Source organism: Propithecus coquereli, unplaced genomic scaffold (assembly GCF_000956105.1).
Source record: "Propithecus coquereli isolate 6110/MARCELLA unplaced genomic scaffold, Pcoq_1.0 Scaffold869, whole genome shotgun sequence".
Taxonomy (NCBI): Eukaryota; Metazoa; Chordata; class Mammalia; order Primates; family Indriidae; genus Propithecus; species Propithecus coquereli.
The window spans coordinates 493,009-513,246 of NW_012154940.1; the positions used below are offsets into that span (position 1 = coordinate 493,009).

The 20,238-nt window shown below is 46.8% G+C and overlaps 1 protein-coding gene across 1 annotated transcript in view; it reads right to left on the reverse strand.

The window, feature by feature from the left end:
* The window catches only part of RPTOR (regulatory associated protein of MTOR, complex 1), a 264,169-nt gene that overhangs the window by 165,741 nt on the left and 78,190 nt on the right, over positions 1 to 20,238 (reverse strand). The window contains exon 4 of the mRNA XM_012664182.1: positions 5,003 to 5,149. Coding sequence (XP_012519636.1) covers positions 5,003 to 5,149 — 147 coding nt within the window. The remainder of the gene's footprint in view (positions 1 to 5,002; positions 5,150 to 20,238) is intronic.

Consider the following 20,238-nt stretch of genomic DNA (forward strand, 5'->3'; position numbering starts at 1 on the left):
TGGACCACACAACGGTGTGCAGAGACTGTCAGATAAAAACAATTTCCTTGGAAGCGTCATGAGAAAACCTTACGAAGTGCAAAGGCGTGGCAGGAGAAGAGAATTGTGCCTGTGACTGCCACGTGACGACCTGTTCTCCAGGAAGACGTTCCCACACTATCTCCATGGCTACCCCCAGGGAAGTGTCTATGATCCAGTCTTAAAGCAAATGAACATGGTGATGTTCAGGACCAAGTCTCATCAGGACCGAGCTGAGCTCACACCGTCTCTGTAAGGAAAAGGCGTGTGCCTTCTGCGCAATCGACTCGCTCACGTCCCGCCAGAGGAACAGAAGGGAAACTTGCCTAGATCGGACTCCAGGCTTTACTGCCGTCTTCACGGAAGACAAGAGTGGTACCTACCCTCGGGAAACACCCCTAGAAGCAGAAGTGATGGGCAATATTTAATGACGACCATCTCACTGAGACTTGGCCTTCTTTTCCAGTTTACTGACCAAGGATTTCATTTCCAAGATATAAGTTGTTACAAAAACATCTGTATTCTCTTTTTCTCTTTCACATTCTCTAGAACGCATTCAATATATCGTGTACTGTGACCATAAATATTCCTTCTATGGCTTCTATCTGGATGGAGATAGTCATATCTCAGGATGCGTCACAGCTACAAGGCCAGGTGGCAGACTTTCCAAGTACATCTACTCGTACTCTGAAAGTATTAATAGTAAGAGAGGTATTGTTCTAAGAGTGAAAATAGCCTAAAATTCCATAGCCACACAATCTCTAACATGTAGCTGGAATGATGGCATCTTACACGTGCGATGTAGCTGACGTTTGTCATCAGATAATCCAACAGTCATTGCCAACTCCTCCCCCTTCAGCCAATCTCCAACTGTAGCTGGGTAGCTACATGACCCAGCTCCAGCCAACGAGACCTAAAGAGATGTCTGCGTTTACAGTCGTCCCTCTGTATGCGCGGGGAATTGGTTCCAGGACCCCCGAGATACCAACATCCTTGAAAGTTCAAGTCTCTGGTGTGAAATGGTGCAGTATAAACCTAGGCACACCTCCCGTATACTTTAAACACCTCTAGATTACTTACAACACCTAATGCAATGTAAATGCTATGTCGACGGTTGTTGAACTGTATTGTTTAGGGAATGATGACAACGAAAACGTCTGTACATGTTCAGTGCAGACCCAGTATTTTCAACCTGCAGCTGGTCGAATCCGGAGATGCGGAGCCCACAGGTATGGAGGGTGGACTGCAGTCTCCTAGGAAGAGGGACAGGCATGGCCAGCACTGCCCCTTCCCCCTCGTCCCACCCCAGAGACACAAAACGCCTGCAGCTACGGTGGCCACATCACACTCGTGAGGATAAAGCATCAACCAGCTGCGGACGCCAGAGCAGCGGTAAAGCTGCCTGGCCCCAGCGGTGTGGCTGAAGAAGTAAATTGTTTGCCTCAGAAATCTCACTACTGAAAAAGACAAACTGCTATTTGTTTTAAAACCAATCATGAGATTTTTCATTACTTACAGCTGAAAGCATTGCAAACGCAAACGCTCAGGCTCCGAGAAAGATACTACCGCGCATCCTTCTGTAGGCGTAACTTGAGGATTTGCTCTGGTAGAATAAAGAAGAAAACCAAGGAGGAGGACAAGGTGGGACCTAGAAAACGGTGGCTGCGCTCAGGAGAGCTGCAAAGGAGCCCCCGGTGATGGCCACGGGGCAGGCCCACGTGGAAGCATCACCCGAGAGTGGCAGCTGCGCAAGGAGATGCTAGGGACAAAGGGCACATTCTGCACTTCGATGCTCTCCTTGAGAACTTGGAAATTAAAGTGTTACAGGTATGTAATTAAAGAAGAAAAACGTCCAGGGAAAGCAAACAAACAAAAATAGTTCTAAAAAAGTGTATATCTCGGGGCCCTATTTAGCCATTCAAAGGCCAATATTTACCTGGTCATCATCAGGTAACAAGGTTTAATTTTTGTCCTATTATAGAATCAACCCAAACTCTAAACAGAGAGGCTTAATTATGGCTGGAAAATGGAAGACGGTTATAAAAGTAAAATGTGGATGACAAAAGTTGGGAAAGACAGGCAGCAAAAGAAAGCGCAGGAAGCTACGGGCCTGAAAACCAAAAGGTGTCATGTATTATCGATAAAACTAGAAATAAGCGCATAACGATATCATTTAAAACTGCAAAGGTTACAAGTGCAGAGAAATCAAATAAAGCAATGGAACCAGGCGGCAGCGGGGGAGCAGGAAGGTGCAGTTAATGAAACAGCCCCTCCAATCCAGAATTTTCTCTTTGGGACTCACTCTTGAACACAAATAACAAGTATTAATTAAAACTATCATGTAACATGTTTATTCTGTACCAGACTTGTACATAACTTCTCCATTCTTTGAAAAGAGTCTATTAATGGCAGCTCTGCTCTTGGTCTATATGGTAGGAGAAAGCCACAGAGAACCTAAAATTGGTGCAGCGAGAAACAGTAGCATCAGCGTGTCATTTACAGATGTGGAGAGAGCGTCCAGGGGGCTGGAGACACAGACAGCTGGAAGAGGTGCCTTTGGTGGCAGAGTCCAGCAGGGGAGGTGCGGGGCCAGGACTGTTTATCTGCTACAGGCCCTCTGTGCTACTTGATTTTTTAAACCACGGCATATACTAATTTGGTAAAAATAGAACTACTTACTGAAAAAGAGAAGATGGAAAGCAGAGAGACTCGAAGATTGTCCTTAATTTTCAAATTGCGAAGCAATGAAAAATACAAGGAAGATTACTGAGTGACAGATACGCATTTTTCTGGCCACAAAGAAGTTTCGATTGTGCGCGATGATTTGCGCTGTGCTTCCGTGAAGCCTCCTCCACCCGCAGCTCCTCTGAGCGGCGCACGGTGAACACCCCGCGCTCCCAGGACAAGCACAGCGCCACTGACAACACGAAAGCTGATGATCGTCTCACAAAATTTATGTCACTCATATTTGTGTTAATGTTTGTTATCTGGAGGCTTTCTGGTCCAAGTAACCATTTTCTTGCATTATATTTAATCATTTTTTACTCTATTTTTTTAAACACTGCTACAAATCATTTACCTGCCAATTTCTTTCAGGTCACGTGTTATACAATAAAAAGTATTAAAATATATTGTGAATTTACAAAGAATTTGGCTAGCTGTAGAGAAGAAATGAATATTTTAAAAGAATAAACCTAACAGGCCACATAAGATTACTTTTTCTACAGCAGATAGCAAAAGAACTAAAATGAACATTAGGAGAGTAGCTGGGAGCCAATTTTATCATTTTAATTTCCGCTGTTTATGCAAGAGACCAGCTTAACAATAGCCAATATAGTAAGTGCAATAGAAAAACACAAGACTGATCTACATTGTAATTAAGAAAAAGAAGGAAGATAAAAATCAGAGCTAATTATAAAGCATATGGTATAATGCTGTGTTGCTGTCTATTTGCCACCTCAGTTAACATTTTTTTTTTCCTTTGATCTCCTTCGTGAGGAATGACTCAATTAAACATTTTTTTCCAAAAAAGATGCATGGAAATCTTTTGTGTAGCACTTAATGAAATGAACAGTGTCTCAGGCTGATTAATCCTTGGCAACATACAGAGAACACATACAATACTAACTGAGCGGATACTCAAAGTGTGACAAAGTAAACATTTAATGTTACCCATGAGCTAGAAATGCGGCCTTCTGCTAAAAGGGGAGAGGGACTATATTGAACATGTTTTAATTAACTAAGACTGATGTATTGGTCTTTCCCTTAATCACTCTACCGCCCATAAATTGGGTGCAAAAATCAGCCAGGATTCTCTGGCATTTTAATTTATGTATTATAAATGTAAAAAAAATTTTTTGCAATATTTATTACTTGATGCAAGGAAAAGTAAATTACCTCTCATTGCCTTGAGTTTTTAGCACTCATTAGATAAACTATCCCCTGGGTAAACTCAGATGAAATGCCTAAAAGCAAGGTAAAAATTTGATGATACAAAACCTGATCTTTCCCTTCTCTTGTTACAAAATACAAAACAGAGAAACTTGTGGCGTTCGGTTTGATTTTCATGGATAAAGGGCATTATATGCATCACTCATGCGATGTTCTGGTAGGGACTTACTTTGTAAATACAAAATAGCACACTCCAGACATGCTCACTTCAAATTCTACCAAATAGAATTTCAAATTTTGTTGCTGATTATGTTAGCATTATTCTCTGATGAAATGTGAAAAACATAACATACATTAAAATTGAACAGACCCAAAAAGGCTCGAGGAAACATACTCATGACCATTTCTGTTCCTGAATCACAAATTTCCTGTATTGCAGCCAATCAGAGTTCATGACCCCCTCGAGGTTGCAGAATATTTTATTCTGACACTCTTGTGCCGGCCACAGGATAGAGGCCTCTTAATTGAAACTGCCTCTTCAATTTGTCTTTAGAATTCACTGTTTAATTCAAACATCAAATATTAATTAAAACAACCAAGCAAAACGTCTCTTCATTATCAGAGCGCCACACAGGCTCGCCGGTCCTTTAAATGGGAGCACCAATGACAGCTGCTTTGGTTTGTTTTCTATCCTTTAGCTTAGTGGGCTTTTGAGAAACTGGGGAAGACGCTAGTGGACTCGAAGACTGTGCAATCAAACATACGGGTCCACTTCTCCTAAAATAACGTCTGCTTTACTTTAACATTTATTTTAGAGGTAGAGACCGCTGGGACACAAATCAACTCTACTAATGTTATCACTTAATTAACGTTCAGATTAAAAATAACACTGAGTAAAATGAGATGTAAAAATAAGCCCACAAACCTGTGCGGAGTACCCTCCCAGTTCTATGTCATCGAACACACCATCCGCCCTGAGCGCTCCAAGCACACCTCCATTCAGAGAACGTCCTGCACCCCCAACCTACCAACCTCCCCACCCCACCCTCACCCCAGGAGGCAAGAGCAGAGACCTGGCGACACTGTGCCTCACCTCCAGCTCCTGCTCCCGCTGCAGGGCGAACTGTTTGAAGGACTTGACGATAAGGCCGGCGTTGGAGCAGTCGTAGACGAATATCGACGGGCTGCCCATCCACGTCTGCAGGTCATAGATGGACAGGGGGATGTACTGCGTGTAGTTCTGGAAAACAAAGTGCGCACACGTCACGTGTACATCGTAAGAACACAGGCTGCTAACAAGTACCTGCTCTTTAAAGGAAGGTACGACTCATTCTGCTGGTCAGAGAGATGGAGTTCTCGAGTTATCATTTATTCAAAACTATCGTAACAGCAAACTAAACTTCTGCACATTTACTGACGTGATGTCTCACTCCTGTAAGTGTCCAGTGCTGGACCAAGTTCACATCCCTCGCCCCAGAGCACCTCTGCAGCTGCTGCGGCTCCAGCTACCCGCTGTCTCCTTAGAGCATGTGTTCGCACCCCTGCGGGACTCCGCGTATCCCACGCCGCTCTCATAAACAAAATAGATACACATGCTGTTCACACCGTTTCTCTGCCCACCCTTTTACTCTGTACCACGTCTGTGCTTAGACAACATGACACACCTCATCGTGAGAGAGATGAGCTCTGATGAGCAAGGTCCTCAAACTTGCACGCCACCCTCTCTGAGTTCAGAGATGCCAATAAGCACTTTATCCTCTAAATGCCTCCAAGAATCACACGTAAGGGGTGCAAGTGGGTTTGGCACTGCACGTGTTTTACAAATCACAGAACAATAGCCTATTAACACCAATCCTCTAAGTCTGCGGTCCCGACCCCCAGCACCGGTCCGTGGCCGCCAGGAACCTGCACAGCAGGAGGCGAGCAGCGGCCAGGCGAGCGAAGCCCCACCTGCACCCACAGCTGCTCCCCATCACTCGCGTCGCTGCCCGAGCCCCGTCCCCGTCAGATGGGGGCATCGGACCCCCACAGGAGCTCGAACCCCACTGCAAACTGTGCGTGCGAGGGATCCAGGCTGCGCTCCCCAAGAGAGTCCAAGGCCTGGTGATCTGAGGTGGAGCCGAGGCAGCGATGCCCCTCCATTGCCCCACCCCCGGCTGTGGAAAAACTGTCTTCTACAAAACCAGAGCCTGGTGTCAAACAGTTGGGGACCACTCCTCTAAGTGACACATTTTTCTGGACACATTGTACTGTTTAGCACCTGAAAAGACTCTAGTGATTATTGGTAAATGGAGAGAAGAAGGTTCTCATCCCACTGGGGAAAAAGCTAGGATTTTAAAGCAATTCTCCTCCATGGAATGCCTTCGCCTGTTTACCTTTCCTCGGACATCAACGGAGTCAGTGGTGAAACTCTGGCAGAAATCGGATTCTCAGAAATTGGCAGAAATCAAACTCACAGTGAAGGTGCGTTTGTTTCTCAGCAGCTGGGCCACACGCACCCCTCTGGCACTGCCTATAGCACTGTCTACAGCGCAACAGAAGAAAGGGGAGGAGACAGACAACCACACGAGGCCTGGGAGTATCAGGCACCCAGGAGCCAGCAGAGGCTCCGGACATGTGCAGCAAAGAACCAGAAGCGAGTTCCACGCCAGGCATGACAATGCAACACGCCAACAACATAGGTGCGCAGACATCTACACCATGAGAGAGGACCGCTCTCTTCTTACACTCAGCAGTTTCACGTCGTTGAACTGCCCTCACCTGGCGGGTTGTTTACGGTCAGTGTGCTGTGTGAGAGAACACCTGGAAACGCTCTCGCCAAATGAGCTCTCACTGATGGAGTCCACAGATGTCAATTCTGTCCTAATGAGTCTAGAACGTCAAGCCAAGTCCAGTTTTTTCCCTTTAATGGAATTGGACAAGCTTATTCTAAAGTCAGTGCAGAAGAGAAGTGCACAAGAGTAAGAATAATTTAACAAAGAATAACGAATAGGGAATCACACTGCCAGATGTTGAACATACTCTAAATCTGTGGCAATGACAGGATGGCACTAGGGAGGGTGAGACCACAAATCGACAGAAGAGAAAGCCCAGACACAGCCCGCATAGACAGCTGGGATGAAGGTGGCTTTCAAGTCAGTCAAGAAAGAATGTAGTTTAGTAAGTAAACCAGAGTGGATTAAAAACCTAGCTGTAAAAGCACAATAAAATATTTTTATTTATTTTGGTGTAAGAAAGGCCTTCTTAAACAAGTCACGAAACCTAGAAGTGTTAAAGAAAACGACGGGCAGATACAATACGATCAAAATTATATAATGCTGATAAAAACACATACCAATTCCATGCAGCAATTTTAGAAGTAGGTACAACATGCGTGACGGAGAATTTACATTGAGAATGTGTGTACATAAGCTGCAGCTACAGATGAACAAAGGACAGAACAAAAAAATACAAAAACAGGCAAAAGATACAAACAGGCAATTCACAGAAGCAGCAAGAACGGTCAGTGATCCTGAGAAGGGTTTCATGCTCTCAATTAATCGTGTAAATGCAAATTACAATGAGAATCCATCCATCCATCCATCCTTCCATCCATCCATCCATCCTATCATTTCCATCTGGCAAACCGGAAAGAAAGATAAAAGATGAGTAATACCCATGTTGACAAGGATGTGTTCAATAGGGCACTCATTGACCGGTGGTAGGAATGTAGATCAAGGGAGCTTTTTTTGGAAGGCAATTTGGCAGTATTTGTAAAAATTTTAAATATACATTTCTTTTGACTGCTTCTAGGTATCCACCCTATAGAAACAAATGCATGTGCACGCAGAGATGTATGTACAAGGATATACAGCATCTTGGCTGGTAAAAAACTGTAAACCATCCAAATGTTGCTGTGGTAGAGCCTGCTAGTCTAACATCTTATTTTGCCTTCTTCTTTACCAATGGAGTTTTAGCTGAACATTCTGTCCAGCTGCCTTTACAGCTAAGTCTGTTCCTATAGCCCAATTCCAGCCCGTGGGACCTGGTCAAAAGTGCATTGTCCAGATAGTAAGTGCTGCTCCAGTGCTCACCCATGTCAGGGTGTGGAACGTGGTGAACCATCTTCCACCATGCCACAGACAACACCCACCATGCCACAGACAACACCCACCATGCCACGGACAACACCCACCAGGCCACAGACAACACCCACCATGTCACGGACAACACCCACCACGCCACAGATAACAGCCACCATGCCACAGACGACACCCACCATGCCACAGACAAAAGCCACCATGCCACAGACAACACCCACCATGCCACGGACAACACCCACCATGCCACAGACAACATCCACCATGCCACAAACACCCACCATGCCACGGACAACACCCACCATGCCACAGACAACATCCACCATGCCACAAACACCCACCATGCCACGGACAACACCCACCACGCCACAGATAACAGCCACCATGCCACAGACAACACTCACCACGCCACAGACAAAAGCCACCATGCCACAGACAACACCCACCATGTCATGGACAAAAGCTACCATGCCACGGACAACAGCTGAGGGACAGTGGGGCCAAGGGACAGAAGAAACTTAGGCCCCAAAGGCCGACATGGGCTATTACATAGAGACAAATCAAATTCTACTTTACATTTTAAAAACCCAAAATAAAGGGGCTGAACTAGAGCCTGATATACACAACATGAAGGAATCAGTGGGCAAAGTACTGTCCACACACCACATGTCCACGTTACAGAACTGCCCCGTGACAGAGACTGAGGTTATTTACATGCACTGATGTGGAAAGATGCCAGAGGCTTATGATGATTTTTAAAATGTTTTAGAGCGTCACATGCAACATGGTCTCATTTTGTGTGGGAGAAAGGAGAGCGGAGAGTGTAGAGCATCACGCCCCCGCCACCTGAGCTCTGCTCCGCATGCAGTGAGAATGCGGCAACCGCGCTGATGACTGGCTCGCATCGCTGGTGCTGAAAGAATGAATGTCTCACTGCAAGGGCTGGACAGGGTGGAGGGTGCCATAGCTAATTTTTTTTTTGACACAATCTTGCTCTGTTGCCCGGGTAGAGTACAGTGGCATCATCATAGCTCACTGCAGCCTCCAACTCCTGGGCTCAAGGGATCCTCTTGCCTCAGCCTCCGAGTAGCTGGGACTACAGGTGCACACCACCATGCCTGGCTAATTTATCTCAGTTTTTGTAGAGTCAGGGTCTCGCTTTGTTAACCAGGCTGGTCTCAAACTCCTGGGCTCAAGCGATCCTCCCGTCTCGGCCTCCCAAAGTGCTGGGATTACAGGCGTGAGCCACCGCGCCTGTCTCATATCCACTTCTTTTAATACTCTTGCTCTGCAGGAATCTCTTCTCGCAGAAGGGACCTCCATGACAATAGACAGAATGTATGCAGACCATTAGGAGGAAGGAGAAGGGTGAGCTCTGGGTTTACAGCAACACACTTGTGTACTCCCTTGCTGTTTTATAACGAGCAGGTACCACATATCATTTGTATAAGCAAAATACAAAGATGCATCAGCAAATGCTGCGCTGGACAAAGTTTCCTCCTGAAAGGCGGGCGGGCAGGAGATCCAAACAGGGCCCCCTCGGCCTGGCGGGAGAGAGCTCCTCCCACCCTCCCGTCTCCCCAACATTGCCACGGGGGGAGGGGCCGAAGGAGCCTTCCGCTGGGCAGGGCCGCCCCTGCACTGATGGGAGAAAGGGTTTGGGCAGCCTGAGAAACCACAGCACTTTCACGCACCGGAAACACCGAGCTGTCCATCCCCCTCCCACAGTGTTCATGCTCAGGGAGGAGCCTGTACGGAAGCCAGGACGCCCGCCCTGCCCAAGCCCCGCCACATCCTCGGCGTGGCCAGCAGTAAAACGGCGGCTGCTGGATCTTTACTGCCTTCCAGGTACAGGCACACAGGTCCCAAAGGCAGCAAAGAAGCAGGAAACGAAAAACATTTCAACACACCATGTTCTCAAGTCTTATCTTTGGAGCTGAAATCTATTTTTCACATTTGCCAAAATCAAAAGGTACAAAATTGATGAATACTGACTCATTAACACACTGAGGTGCCGATACACGGGGAGAGCCTTAGCGATTCCTTCTTCCATTCTGTGCCCTGCTGGCAGCTCCCGGCAGGGTCGCGGTGGCGTCTTCAGCTGCCCAGTCCCGCTTGGGACAAGAGCGTCACCATTTCCCAAGCTCATCCCAAGGGCACCGCTGCAAAAAGCCCTGGGCTCTCTGCGGGGTCTCAGGGTCACGATTTTAGTTATGAGAGGGGCTTTCGTCCTATAACCACCAGGAAGCTCCACCACAGAAAGTGGCCTGGACACCCCGCTCTGCCTCTGCAGATGGCTGCGTGGCAGGACCAGGACGCAGCCTGCATGGCAGCACAGGCCTCTGCGGCCCCTCGCTCTGAGTGGCGCTGTCCTCCCGGGCACTGTGGACATGGGCCAGGTCACTCCTGGGGCTGTTCTGCGCACCGCACGACGCCCAGCAGCACCCTGGGCTCTACCACCACGTGCCAGAAGCACCTGCCCTCTGCTGCCCCAAAGTGACAGTCACAATGGCCTCTAGACATTGCCCGATGTCTGAAAGCGAAAAATCTCCCTGGCTGAGAACTGCTGCCTTAGAGGACAGACGATTTCATTTTAAAGATTGGCTATACGTGTTAAGTTCGGCACGCCTGCAACAATCAGACGTCTGCACCCCTCAGGGAATACAAAGCCGACTCTATCAAGCACTCTGAGGCAGACGGCCTTTGCTAGCAACCCCATGAGAGCAGGAGCGTCGGATCTCGTTTCCGCCTCAGAAAAGTCCCGGCTGCTGTGCAAAGTTCCAGGCCGGAATCACGGCCCTGCGAACCCACAGAGGGCAGCCTTGGCCGCAGAGCACAGAGATGACAGCCAGAGCACAAGTGCTTCTCTCTGTCCCCTGGAATATTCCTGCGCGTCCCAGCCGCACCAGCCCACACAGCCGGAGAATACAAAAGCTGCCGTGTACGCTGAAGCCCGCTGGACACGCCCAGAGCTTTTGGGCATTGGGCTGCGATTCTCCCCCACCCTAAACTAAAAGTACAGAGAAGTCCTACTCAAAGTATCTCTTCTTTCTCTGAAAAAAACATATTCAAGGCCGGGTGCAGTGGCTCACGCCTGTAATCCTAGCACTCTGGGAGGCCGAGGCGGAAGGATCACTTGAGCTCAGGAGTTCAAGGCCAGCCTGAGCAAGAGCAAGACCCCGTCTCTACTAAAATTAGAAAGAAATTAGCTGGACAACTAAAAATACATATATATATATAAAATGAGGCGGGCATGGTGGCGCATGCCTGTAGTCCCAGCTACTTGGGAGGCTGAAGCAGGAGGATCGCTTGAGCCCAGGAGTTTGAGGTTGCTGTGAGCTAGGCTGATGCCACGGCACTCACTCTAGCCCAGACAACAGAGTGAGACTCTGTCTCAAAAAAACAAACATATTCAAGGCCACGTTTTCATTTCAAACAAAGAAACAGAAATGGGTTTTAGATATTTATTCATTACAATCCACTTTATCCGTCAGGAGAAATCAGTTGAAAACGTACCCTGGCTTCATCAGACTGTCATCGCAGATGGAGTCGACCACAAAGGCAGCCACAGCTGGGAAAAGCCCAACCCATTGAAAGCCTGGAGGTCATTTTCCCACCAAGGGCCACCCCAGCCGAGCGGCAGGAGCCGGTGCTCCCGTGACGCAGGGAGCTGCGCACGCTTCCGCATCTCGAGGACTTTTGGTGTAAAGACTGAGCCCGAGCCTCGGACTGTTACGTGAAACGCAGAATCGCCTGCGCACCTGGCTCTGCCAGGCAGGGCAGGTACAAAGAGAGGAGCAGGGCCTGCCCACAAGTCATCTTGGAGGGCGGCAGCCCGGCCTCCAGAATGCAGGGGCGAGGTGGGAAGAATCCTGCCCGGGCTTCGTGAAGTTTGGGTCCCGGTGCGTGGGTGAGACCGGCAGAACGACACGCAGTAATGCCACCCCCACGCTCCACCCAAAAAGGCAAACTTGAACACAAGATGGGTGGCCTCCCCTCCCGCCTGGCCTCTCACATCAGGTGCAGTGGTTCTGACATTGCCACTCCAGCCACCAGAGGGCCGACCATGCAATTGGCCTGGAAACTTCCAGAATCGCTGCCGCTGGGATGAGAGCACCCACCGGTGTCCCCATGAATGTCTGGGGTACAGAGGAAGACTGCCATCAGCTGACAGTCTCCATGTGGCCTCACCCACGTGTGATTAGGTCATTTCCCTAACCTTGCAAAAACATCATCCCGTTTTATACAAACTGAGGTGGCAGCACCTACTAATCACACCGTGGCAGTGTTTTCCTCAGCGTATGTGAGACACCAAGTGTGTCACAGGTGGTAGACGCAAGGGGGGGGCTGCCATGATCGTTCTGAATGAATCAAACGAGCTGAAACATCTAAATGCTTTTCCCTTTTACTGAATATCTATTTCTAGCTGGACACAGAGTAATTGCTGTAACAACAGTAAATAATGTAGTAAATATATGATAAAATAATTAAGTAAATGTAATGTTTAAAATCAAATACATAGTTAAAATATGTAAATACCTAACTCATGAGTCAACAGCAACGGAACACGTACGTTCGCTCCTCCGCGGGAAGTGGAAGAATCAGTGCATTTCGACAGCCTGCGACCCCACCCTGTCCCCATCGTGAGCATGGAGTCGCCGCTAAGAGCCGTGCTGAGAGAAATTCATATTGTAAACATCAAAATGAATTCCAAATTGAGTATTCATAAAAAACCCATTCAGCAGGGAAAACGAATGAATTAGAGCTACATGAATCAGGATGCCTGCACCCGCAAACGTAAGCTGGAACAGACGAGGCAAACTGCGTCAGATACGCAAAGTGACACCATTCATGACAAGTTTTAAAGGATACACAGGATTACTCAATGTTGTTTAAAATTACATATCCATACGGTAAAAGCATGCAGACATTATTGGGATGATAAACCCCAAATTCCAGCCAGGAATTACCAAGGGAACAAAGGGGAGGAGGCAGCCCAGAGGGAGCCGACAAGCCCAGCTCCACCTCGACGCTGTGGCATAGCCGGGCGGTGGGCACAGGGGTCGATGTCTATTTTTCACATGTAAAATGCTTAATAGTGAAAAAAATAACAGTGTAAAATTTTAGAAGTATCTATAGACGAGCATTTAAGAAATAGCTTTGGCATGATGAAATCTTTCTAAGCATTTCACAAAATCCAAAATCGACATGGAAAGATACTGATAAAACTGATTACATAAAATTTTAAAATTTCTGATTACATAAACTTCTGTATTGCCAAAAAAAAAGTAAACAAAGTTAAAAGGCAAATGGGGGGGAATATCTGCAGTGCATGCAGCAGAATAGGGCTAATTTCCTACTATATAAACAGCTGTTATAAATCGATTAAAAATCTATGATACCCACCCCCACAAAAAAGCCATGGACAAAGGCTATGAATGGGAGTTTAAAGACCGATAAACAGAAAATGGTCAGTGAGAACGTGAAATGGTTTGACTTACAGCCAAGAAACACTAAAGACATGCCGTTTTCACGTGCAGCAGGAAACAGAGAGGGTAAAACGCCGAGTCCTGGAGAAGGGTGGGAAACACCCACTCACAAACAATATGAGCACGAGTGTGAACAGATGCAGCCCTTATGGGGTGCGCGGCTTTGATCCTGGACCTCAACTTCTAGGAATAAATTCAATTCAACAGTTGCACTCAAAAATGTGTGCAAATATAACCGTCAAGATTACTGACGCAGCAGCATTTGCAAAAGCAAAAGCTTGAAACAGGAACCTAAGTAGTTACCATGGGGTTTAATAAATCATCTTTGGCACGTCTGTTTTTAAAAAACCACAATGCAAAAGTATAAAAGAACAGTGTTCAAGTAAATTAAGTTTAAAAAGTTTAAGTTGCAGAACACTATGGAGAACATAATTCCACTGTATTTAAAAATTATATATACTTCCAGAAATTTCTGTTCATGGAAATTCATGTATGTATCTCTATCTATCTATAATAATAAAGTTCCTGAAAGGATACATAAGAAATAACAGAGATTACCCCTGGGGAGGGAAGAAAGGGAAGGAAAGAACCTTTATTGTTCATTTTATATGTATCTGTACCATTTGAAAAAAGAAGAATGAATTTTATAATAAAAGATTTAGAAATTATTTAAATGACAAGCTTGCCAAGAGTGCCCGTCTGCAGACACATGAGAACAAGGCGCACTCCCAGTCCCTTCTGTCCGTGAGGTCGAAGACGCTCCCTGTCAGCGGCACCATCTGCAGGCAAAGCAGCTGGACTCTCGCCCTTGGCTTAACAAAACTCTAAAATATTTTTTTAAAGAGACCAAATTGGATAATAATGGGGACTTGTTCTTTCTCAGCTGCAATGACTTTCTAGCAGTGGTTCCTTCTGGCTGTCCTCAGCTGTAAGCAAATAACAAGGTGAAGTTGGCTGCGTTCTCTCCCACCTTTCCAGTGGACGAGTGCATTTGGAGCATTCTAGTGGCTGTCACAATATGCCCGGGTACCCTCAGGGTGCCTCCAGCATGTCACTGAGGTTGGAGAGACCCAGCAGCCTGGCTCAGCCCTGCCGTCCCAAATAACAGCCCAAGGGATGCCCTGCAGAACCCGGTGCCCTGGCAGCCCTGGGCGACCCGGGGGAGCCTGTGGCTAGCTTTGCTTCTTGCCTGGGCCCAGGCACACAGAGCAGGAAGAGCCAACGTGAGCGCTGATGCCCCCGGGGCAGGCGCACCAGCCACTGAAGAGGAAAGGGATGATTTCACACCTCCTTGTTTACCTCTGACATTACTAAACTTGCCATCCTCTTCCCCCACACTCGCTTTTGCAATGTTGAGAGGCCTTAATAACTCAGACTCACGTGCGTTGTACAGCCTGCACGATGCTGCTTGCACTACTGCAACTTTTTTTATCCTGCTGACGCTAGGATGACAGGGCACTGGAACCACGCCACCCACTCCCAACAGTGTCACCAGGTCAGAGGGGACCGATTCTTGTCACCAGTGTCACCAGCACTCTCGGGCCACCCTTGACTACCTGGCTCTTACTCCTGCTTCGAGACCCAGCTGAAGGGCCCCTCTTGCCTGCGTGCCCTCCTCAGTGCTCCCACTCGGCCTTCATGTCTTGCTGGACTGTCCCCTCCCTAGACGGTTAAATCCGAGATGAACAACAATGGGTCTGGGAAGTGTCCTTCCTAATGCGTAACAGGCACAAGTGACCCAACCAGAGAGAGCGAACACCCTGTCGGCACCTCACGCTGCGCCACCCCAGGGGATTTCAAAGCAGGCACCCCAGAGCAGCAGCAGCAATTTCTTGGAACACGTACGGAGGCTCCCCAAGACCACAGAAGCAGTGATTAACTGCACACCACATCGAATAAGAGACATCTATTTGATAGAGACGCCATTTACAAAACAAAAACCAATAAACTCTATGAATTAAATAACATTTATTTAGAATTGCTCATGAAATAAATATTCAACTGTAATAAAGGGCAAAAGACGTATCAAAAAACTCAATAAGCCTTTAAAATCCTTGAGGTTTACTTGAACGCACACTTCACGAGTACCCCACGCCTACACCTACCATCTGGGCCGTCGCCTCCTGCTACTGGCTGATGTGTATCCAGAGAACACACTTGGGAAGGAAGATAAATCTGCCAGCCCCTCTCCTCCGCTCTCCTCTGAGAACTGCCACATGCAAGAACATCGGCCGTCTAGGGAGAGCTGGGTGACAAATCCAGACGCGACCACTGCTGCTGCCTGTGAGTTAGAAGGAAGCAGCCCTGTGAGGATGCCATCTATGTGTGGCTGAGACTTCTGATGCAATTCCAAATCCTCTGGCAGAAGATGTACTTGGAATCTTCTTAGAAATGGGAAATTGCTTATTTAGAACTGGACTGCTTTACTTGGAAAATAAATGGCTCTTCTTGCTAACGGGCCAAACTCCTCTGAATAACGGATACTACTTTCATCTCAACTGCAACGCTGGGGCTGACCGTCCCTCCCGGATTCTTCCAGGCCATTTCCTCCTGGTTCTCCTCCCGTCCTCCTGCGATCCTCTCCTGCTCCGCAATTTCACTCTCTCCTGGCTTCCTTCAGCTCTTGTGACTGTGTATCGAGGGCCCCAAGCAGCACCTCTGTCCCCACTCTCATGAGTCCATGCTCACGGACCCCAGGGCCTACGTACCACCTGGGAACAAACACCCACAGATGCCCTCCTGCTTCTTTCTCCCGGTCCCGGTTCCAGTCTCCACGGCTCCCTCCACCCCAACTCTGCGTGTTCCAAGTGGTTCCAGGGTTCACCCCCTGGCCTGATTCAGTGCCCCACACTTTGTCTCTGGGGTACAACCGCCTCCTAACTGGTCTTTTTCTAGCAGGTCTTCTCTGCCCAAATCCCTCCTTCACTGGAGCGACGTTCTAAGCAGCCATCTGGCTGCGTCACACCCTTAACTATCTAACACGCTGGAGCCCACAAGCCTGGCAGTCCAGAGGTGCTCTGGGCTTTCTTTAGCCCTGGAGCCCTCCCTCGCCTTTCTTGTTTTTAATCCCTGATTCCGACCCCGGGATCCCACAGCACAGAACTCCTTGTGATTTCCAACAAATACCATGCTGGTCTTTTAAATTGTGTATTCCCTCTGACATCACCCCCATCTAAACCCTCTCATGCAGAAGTGCTGACTTTGCTCTCTTCTTTAAGACTCAGCCCAAGCCAGCACCACCTCCTCCCGGAGGCCTTCGACCTCCCCTGCCCCCCGCTGCTGAGCTGCACACCACGCCCCTCTCTCTCTTAAGAAGCCGATATTTTCTCTACGTCCTCCTGATACGTCATAATGCAATTATCAGTCTTTCTTTTAACTTAGATTTCAAACCAATACTTAGTTTTTGCTTTCCATCTGTGTTCCCCACCACAAGAACCATGTAATGTCTAGAAAGGGTAGGCGCTGCACAAGACAAAAGGTACGGTCTTCGAAGTTTCTGGCAGAGGGTAAGGGTTGGGTTGCAAACACCACAGGAAGACGGCTAGAAAATTAAAAATTATCTCAAACCAAAAATGCAAAACCACATAAACTCCACCTTTATGTTCAGCAGTAAATCAAGGACAGGCAGGTGAGCCGGAGAGAAGCTCGTCCTACCTGGAGAAGGCAGCGGGAGCCTCGCTCAGGTAGGGAGAAGCCTCAGAGCTCTGTGCCTGCCGCACAGCGATGGACAGAAATGGCTTCTGGGTATAAGGCAACTTCGTAACGCAGAAAAAACATGAGTGGGGAAAAGCTTCCTTCTTCTGCAAAGAAGAAGAAAACGGAGAGAGGGTCTAAAAGCTAACTGGGAGTATTCGAGCAGTGGATTAATCCTTCCCCGACAAATGTCCCACTGCATGAATTCTTAATGGCTCCTGCTGCCAGGCCTCACTGACTGAGACAGACGGGGAGCAGGGAGCGGGGAGCGGGAGGGAGGGGACCGGGAAATCCGAGCCTGGCTCTGCTGAAGTCCTGAACTTCGGTTTTCTGCTGAGGCTTGAGAAAACAGCCAGGCACAGAATAAATGGTGATCAAACAAAGAGGAAAGTATATAGTTAAAACTAGCATATCCAGATGCTTTTAAATCCCACCGTTTTTATCCACAATGTATTATTTATAATGATGCTTGCCTCATTTTGATAGAGGGAGTGTATCTGAAGGTTGAAAAGGCTTGGCAAGAGGACTGCGTAGTATTACCGCAGTTTACGGTTGTCTAGCCATAGAAAAATACTCGCCTGTCTCTGGTGGCACGCCACGTGAAATGAAAAAAATAAACCTATGAGAAATAAACTAATAGGATAACACAGTGGGGGGACTGGAGTAAGACAGACTTCGGCTCTAGAGGTGTTTCTACTGCTTTCATGACCTTAGCTGTAGCGCTCGATAAACATCGATTGACCATTTCACGAAGTGCTCGGTTTTAGGTACCCGTGATGCGACAGAGTTCATAAAACAAATGCCTTGCTGTCACGGAGCTCACGGTTTAACGGAGAGACGGAAACAACACACACAACCCGGAGCAAGTTGCGGAGACAGATGAACCACACCGGGAGGACGAAAGAGTGAAGGACAGTCGGTGGTGCATGTCATATCTGGTGACCAGATGACATTTAAATAAAACCATCCATTCATCCACCCACCCACGGAGTCGACAATTATTGGACACCTGCTGGATTGACAGGTACTATTTCAGGAGCCGGGAACGCAGCAGTGAACAGAAGAAAAGGCCCTGGCCTCACAGAGATTAAGTGCCTGGCACGTCCTCGGCGAGAAGGTTTTGACTATGAATTCAATTTTGTTGACTGACATAGGGCTATTCCGACTTTCCATTTCACATGGCGTCAGTTTTGGTAAGTTGGATTTTAAGGCACTTGCCCACTTAATTAAGTAGTTAAATTTGTTACTATAAAATTATTAACAACATTCCCTTACCCTACTAACGTCTGTGGGGCATGTGGGATGTCCCCCTTTATCCCAGACATGGACGAAGGATGTCTTTTCTCTTCCTCCCTTGATCCACCCAGCTAGAGACTTTCCAACCTTACTGATCTTTTCAAAGAACCACATTTTAGCTATGTTAATTGTCTCAATTATATTGATTTATGCTGTTTGTTATTTCTTTTATATTTTATTTATTTATTTGTTGGTTTTCATAGAGACAGGGGTGTTGCTACATTGCCCAAGCTGGTCTCGAACTCCTGGATTCAAGCGATCCTCCTACCTCCTGAGTAACTGGGCACACCCAGCCTGTTTGTTATTTCTTTCCTTCTACTTTGAGTTTAATTTGCTCATCAATTTTCTATTTTCTGAAGTTAGAATGTTAATTTTAACTTTAAAGCTTTCTTTCTTTCTATATAAAGATTTAAAAATATACATTTCCATACAGGCACTACTTTAGGTATAACCTATAAATTTCGATGTTATATTTTCATTATCATTTAGTGTAAATTATTTTTTTATTTTCCCTTATGATTCCTTTTTTGACTAGTGTGATATTACATTTCCAAATATTTGGGGCTTCTCCAGATATCCCACAATTTCAAATTTCATGTGCAGAGAATATACTCTGTGACTTGAATCCTCCCAACTCCACCGAGTCATTTTTATGGCCAGCACATGGTGAATACTCCACACGCGTCTGAGCACGCATACTCGTGGTTGTTGGGTGGAGCGCTCTACAAACGTTAACTGAGTCAGGGTGATTGACAGCATTGTTCAGTCTGTTACATTAATACCTTTTTTTTTGACTACAAAAAAATATATTATGACTGGAGTTTTCTTGGCGAGAAAGTTTTTATCAATTTCATCTACCAATTTTAAATTCAGTTTTAATCTATCAATCACTGAAAAAAAGGATATGCTAATCTCCAACTAAGATTATGGGTTTATTTATTTGTCCCTTTAATTCCGTCCATTCTGCTATATGCATTTTGAAACTCTGATATCAAGCACATGCACACTCAGCATGGCTTGTGTCTTCCTTGTGAACTGATCAGTGTATCCCTAGGAAATGTCCCACTTCGTACCTGGCAACGCCCTCATCCTGAAGTCTGTTTTCCCCTCTGTTTATGAACAGAGCCGCGGCAGCTCCCTGTGACCAGTATTATTAGCACAATGTATCTTTTTCCTCTCTTTTACATTCAACTTTCACATGCCTTTGACTTTAAAGTAAATCTGTTGTGGACAGTGCAAAGTTTGACCTTGCTTTTTTGATCCAGTCTGACAAAAACTCACAAGGAAGCAGAGAAATTAAACTAGAATGTGGGACATCCTGGAGGATAACTGGTCCAAACTCTTCCAAAAGAATGTACATTATTAAGAAAATAAAAAGACAAGCCCCAGAATGGGAGAACATATTTGCAAAACATATATCTGATAAAGGACTGATATCCAAAATATACAAAGAACTCTTAAAACTCAACAAGAAAACAAATTAACCTGATTTTAAAAATGGGAAAAAGAGGCCAGGTGCGGTGGCTCACGCCTGTAATCCTAACACTCTGGGAGGCCGAGGCAGGAGGATCACTTGAGCTTAGGGCAGTTGGAGACCAGCCTGAGCAAGCGTGAGACCCCATCTCTGCTAAAAATAGAAAAAATCAGCCAGGCACGGTGGCACACACCTGTAGTCCCAGCTACTTGGGAGGCTGAGGCAGGAGGATCGCTTGAACCCAGGAGTTTGAGGTTGCTGTGAGCTATGATGACACTGCTGTACTCTAGCCAGGGTG